The sequence below is a fragment of the Triticum dicoccoides genome, chromosome 6B (assembly GCF_002162155.2).
Source record: "Triticum dicoccoides isolate Atlit2015 ecotype Zavitan chromosome 6B, WEW_v2.0, whole genome shotgun sequence".
NCBI lineage: Eukaryota > Viridiplantae > Streptophyta > Magnoliopsida > Poales > Poaceae > Triticum > Triticum dicoccoides.
In genome coordinates this window covers 621,797,647-621,802,132 of record NC_041391.1, presented here as the reverse complement: position 1 = coordinate 621,802,132, position 4,486 = coordinate 621,797,647, and the positions used below count along the sequence as shown (strand labels likewise).

Here is a 4,486-nt window from a genome sequence, read left to right as displayed (position 1 = left end):
GGGTTGGGGGTGGCTATCCATTCCGGCCGGCTTAGAGATCATCGTGGCGGTGGCGACGGCGAGAGGCTGTGCGACGCAGGAGGGCGAGAGGAAATTTTACTCGGCTGCAGTACGATGGAGTATATTTAGGAAATTCTTGGGGGATAGGAAATTGGAGTAAAAATTATAATCCATTAATGTTTTTAGGGGATCGGTTGGGTCCGCTGTAAGGGAGTAAACCGAAAACTTTACTTCCTTATGACCGTATTGATAGCTCTACAAAGAGAAACTAGAGCTCGACCAAGGACACTTGCAGTGCAGTTGTAGTACAGTAGAATCTGATGTTGGAGCTCGTTAATCTGGGACTAATTCCTTTTGCTGTCACACTGCGGACGTAGTTAGTTCGTGCTCCAGACATTTGGTGGAGTGATACGTTTGGTCCAGTGGGTCATTTGGTCGAGAGGTCAACACATATGCTGATTGTTGGAGAATCGGACGTGGAGGGTTCAGGTTTCCGATTTCGTATCTGCCATTTTCCTTATGTTCATCAAAGAGTGGGGCAAGAGATTAGGTCGACGTGCACTCTCCTGCCTTCTCCGGCCAATTGCACCGCCTGCATTTTTTCTTTTCTTTGAGTAACTGCTATGTATCCCCTACTACGAGGCAGACATCTGGCTCGCCTCTAGCGCAGGGGGCTACTGGCCGGCAGTGGACGCGTGTCTTTTTCTCTATGTGGTTTCTTATAGATTTTTTCACTATTTGTAGCAGTTTTCTTCAGTTTTTTTTATCTTTTAACTCTATCTTTTTTCTTTCTCTGTTTTTTTTTTCTAGCACATGACTGCATTTTTTTTGTATGCACTTTACATTTTTTTCTGTTCACCAGGAACATTTTTTCATGCATGTTTAACATTGTTCAAATACATGATTAACTTTAAAAAATATGTTTTCACTTTTTTGCATATATATTGTAAATTTCGGCACATATAAAAAAATATAAAATTTTAAAATTTTCAAGTACATGATTAACACTTTTTGAAATACAATTTTTTAATACATACTTAACATTTTAAAATACACTTTGAAACATTCTTTGGAATAATACAAAATATTTTTAAAACTATGCAGACATTGTTTTACATTATGTACTTTTAAATGTCAAAAACCAATTTTTTAAAATTTGTGCACATTTTTAAAAAAATGGTATCAAATAATTTTTAATTACAGGATCATTTGTTTACGTTTCATAATGTATTAAAAAAGTTCACGTATATATATTTAAAAAAGTGACCTGTGTCAACATTTTTTGAATGCTATCAAAGTTATTTTAAATTACACTAGATAATTTTGTACAATGTGTCAACATTTTTCTTCATAATGAACGTTTTTTAGAATTTGAAATACGTTAAGTTTTTTGGAATATACTCCCTCCGTTCCATAGTGTACTGCATATAATATTTTTTAAAATTCAAACTTGACTAAGTTATTAGAGATAACTATTTATATCTACAATACCAGTACCAAACATATGAATTATAGAAGTTCATCTTAAAATTAATTTAGTGATATAAGTTTGACATTCTAGATGTAAAAATTTTCTCCACAAATTTCGTCAAAATATGATGCTTGGCTTTCAAAAAATCTATATGCACTACATTATGAAACAGAGGGAGAATTTATTTATAATATTTCGCAAAAATAAAAAAATAAAAAACGGAAAAACGGAAATATGGACTCGTGACTTGGGGCCTATGTTCACCGGTCAATCTGGGCCGGAGAGAGTGGCAAGTCCAACTCGCACGCAACACAACAAACAAAAATCTGGAGATATTTCCCGGTCCGGTGGGCTCCAGAAGCCGACGCTTTTGTCCCGTCACACGGATAAGCCTCTCCGGTTTGGCTTCCGCTTGAGCTTCCGCGCCTTGCTTGGTCACCATTGCCGTCTGCTCGCAGCCTCGCGTTCTTGGATCGGTTCCACGCGCAAACCACGCCACCCGTTGGAAATCTACGAGCTCTCTCGACGCCGCGCGCGGCTGCCGCGTCCGGGAAGCCATCGAGCCAATGCCGCTGCTCGCGCCGAGCCCGCGCGCGCTCTGCCGGGACCTCTACTGCGCCGCCGCGGCGCGGGAGCAGTCGGCCCCGTCCTCCGTGCCGGCGTGCTCGACCGTCGGCGGGGCGCGGCCGCTGGGGCTGTGGCGAGGCGGCGGTCGCGGGGCGAGGGCAGGGAGAGGGGTGAGGGCGGAGGCGGCCTACTTCTGGGACGCGTCGGTGCCGGTGGAGATGGGCGAGATCGACAGCATGGAGAAGCTCGACGCCGCGCTCGCCTCCTCCGCCGAGCACAACCAGCCCATCATCATCGACTGGTACGACACTATCTTATACCCTATCCCCATACCAATGCAGTGGCAGTGCAGCTGCCCGTGACTGCCAGCCTTTCTGCTCTGTATTTCAATCAGCATGTAGTACTGTTGCTCTGGTATTCAACCATTTACCTCAGTCCTCGGATCAGACGCTGAGGCTTCAGTGTGTTCTTGCCAGGATGGCAAGCTGGTGCCGGAAATGCATTTACCTCAAGCCCAAGCTGGAGAAGATAGCAGGAGAATTCCCAGGGTTGGCCTGAATTCCTTGAAATGATTTCGTACTGTGCTGTGTTGATGCAGTTTCATGATTCTTCGCTCTGAGATTCGATATCCACAACAATCAATCGTTGTGGAATGTGCAGAAGCAATCTCTTGATTCGGACAAACAACAACATTTTGTTTCTTTTGCAGAGTCAGGTTTTACTTTGTGGATGTCAATAAAGTTCCACAGGCCGTGGTAAAAAGAGGGAATATAAGCGTAAGTCAGCAGACTTGAACTTAGCTTAGCCACTTCATTTTGAAAGGGAAATTTGAGTACTAATCAATTGGTTCACAACGACTCTGATATCATCTGACCAGTTTATTTATTTGAATTCTGTCATTGCGCCCATCTGTCTCTGCATCTACCTTCAGAAAATGCCCACTATTCAGGTAACGTCATACGTATTTGTTTTCTGAAGTTCTGCATTTGTCCCTTTATGATTGACGTTCTGAATTTCTTATGATGATGCTTGCTCTTATTAATTTCCAGCTGTGGAAGGACGGAGAATGGAAGGAGGAAGTGATAGGAGGCCATAAAGCGTGGCTGGTGATGGATGAGGTTAGAGAAATGATCCAGAAGTACAAGTGACTGATTACATAACATACTGTATATAGAGGTTTGAGATGATCTCCTCGGACACTGTAACCCGATCAATAAAACTATATTCCAGCTCCTTAATACGTGCAACAGAGCTGGCCTATACTATTAATCTGTTGCAAGATTTCACTTGAATACTTCTGTTCTGTATTGATACATATGGTGCATTGATCAGAAGTTAATACCTAGAAATGAAACAACAATCAGGAACACTATATTTCACAATTCATTGGAAACAAATTCTGAAGAACCGAACAATCCACATTCACAATTTATACAGAAGAAAAACTGTAAAGAATCAAATAATTCATCATCCCCATTCAAATCAATGAACATATCTACAAGGCCCCAGATAACCTGATTTACATGAGAGTTTAACAAATACCATTCTCAAATCTCAAACGGTCAAACCACGATAACAAACCCAGGACAGTTCAGAATTACCAAGCTCGCTAGTACTATAGCTACCCATCTGGCGTCAGAACTAAGCAACCGCTCCAGCCTCCAAGCTGCTCAATCCTCTTTGCGGCTACCCCACCGGCGCCACGACCACGAAGAATACGAAGACAGCGAAGGCGAGGGCGAGTCGTCGTCGGTGCCGACGGGGACGTCGGAGAGCGGCGCCAGGACACGCCGCACGCTCATGGACCGCATGGGCCGGAAGCTGAGGGACCTGAGCCTCTTGTTCTTGGAGAAGACGTCGGAGGAGTTGGTGAGGATGAGGTACACCAGCCCCTGCACGAGCAGGAACACGGCCACCTTGATCAGCACGTCGCGGAGCTCCGGCGAGATGAGGGCCACCTCCATCATGGTCACCGGCGGCGAGGGGTCGATCGATCAACCAGTCAACCAAAGAGGCTGGCAAACGAGATGCGTACGGGTCCCTTGTGGCTGATGATGAGGCTGTGATTGTGTATCGATTATTCCATCTGTATGGTGGCCTTTGCCTGCTCGGCTGCTCCTTATATAGAGCCCCTCGCGCTTGGCTTGTGCTTGTGGATTGCTGTGGCATGTGCGATGGCGAGGTGTGGTTATTTTACTCTCGGTCGTGTACGCAAACGCAAGCGGTGAAGGTATCGTGGGCGTCTGATTGGCCGCGTTGCTTTGCCGGGAAGGAGAGGGCGGCGCAGCTTGCTGCAGCTGTGGAACCAGTCTTTAGCTTCACGTTTTCATTTTCTCTTTCTTTTTTCTTCCTACTTTTGGTTTGGGACCTCGACGTGGTGTTGTCGTGTCAACATCTTCGCGCCGCTGGAATGGTTTGACCCGGGGGACGTGTGTCGTGCACTCGTGT

At 45.0% G+C, this 4,486-nt stretch overlaps 2 protein-coding genes across 2 annotated transcripts; one reads left to right on the top strand and one right to left on the bottom strand.

The window, feature by feature from the left end:
* Positions 1-1,889: 1,889 nt before the first annotated feature.
* On the top strand, positions 1,890-3,332 carry LOC119325839 (thioredoxin-like 3-1, chloroplastic). The gene is made up of 5 exons (XM_037599563.1): positions 1,890-2,339; positions 2,515-2,586; positions 2,748-2,814; positions 2,970-2,987; positions 3,088-3,332. Exons 1-5 carry the CDS (start codon positions 2,038-2,040, stop codon positions 3,184-3,186), a joined length of 558 nt encoding a protein of 185 aa, XP_037455460.1. The 5' UTR covers positions 1,890-2,037; the 3' UTR covers positions 3,187-3,332.
* A 152-nt stretch (positions 3,333-3,484) lies between these two features.
* On the bottom strand, positions 3,485-4,115 carry LOC119325840. The gene has a single exon (XM_037599564.1). It carries the CDS (start codon positions 4,003-4,005, stop codon positions 3,709-3,711), a length of 297 nt encoding a protein of 98 aa, XP_037455461.1. The 5' UTR covers positions 4,006-4,115; the 3' UTR covers positions 3,485-3,708.
* Between the last annotated feature and the right edge of the window lie 371 nt (positions 4,116-4,486).

Bases quoted from the DNA above. Each gene is read 5' to 3' on its own strand.
- LOC119325839 (XM_037599563.1), top strand. From the start codon at position 2,038: ATGCCGCTGCTCGCGCCGAGCCCGCGCGCGCTCTGCCGGGACCTCTAC. The intron at 2,340-2,514 runs GTACGACACTAT...TGTTCTTGCCAG, and splicing joins CAGCCCATCATCATCGACTG to GATGGCAAGCTGGTGCCGGA. The intron at 2,587-2,747 runs GTTGGCCTGAAT...TTTCTTTTGCAG, and splicing joins ATAGCAGGAGAATTCCCAGG to AGTCAGGTTTTACTTTGTGG.
- LOC119325840 (XM_037599564.1), bottom strand. From the start codon at position 4,005: ATGATGGAGGTGGCCCTCATCTCGCCGGAGCTCCGCGACGTGCTGATC.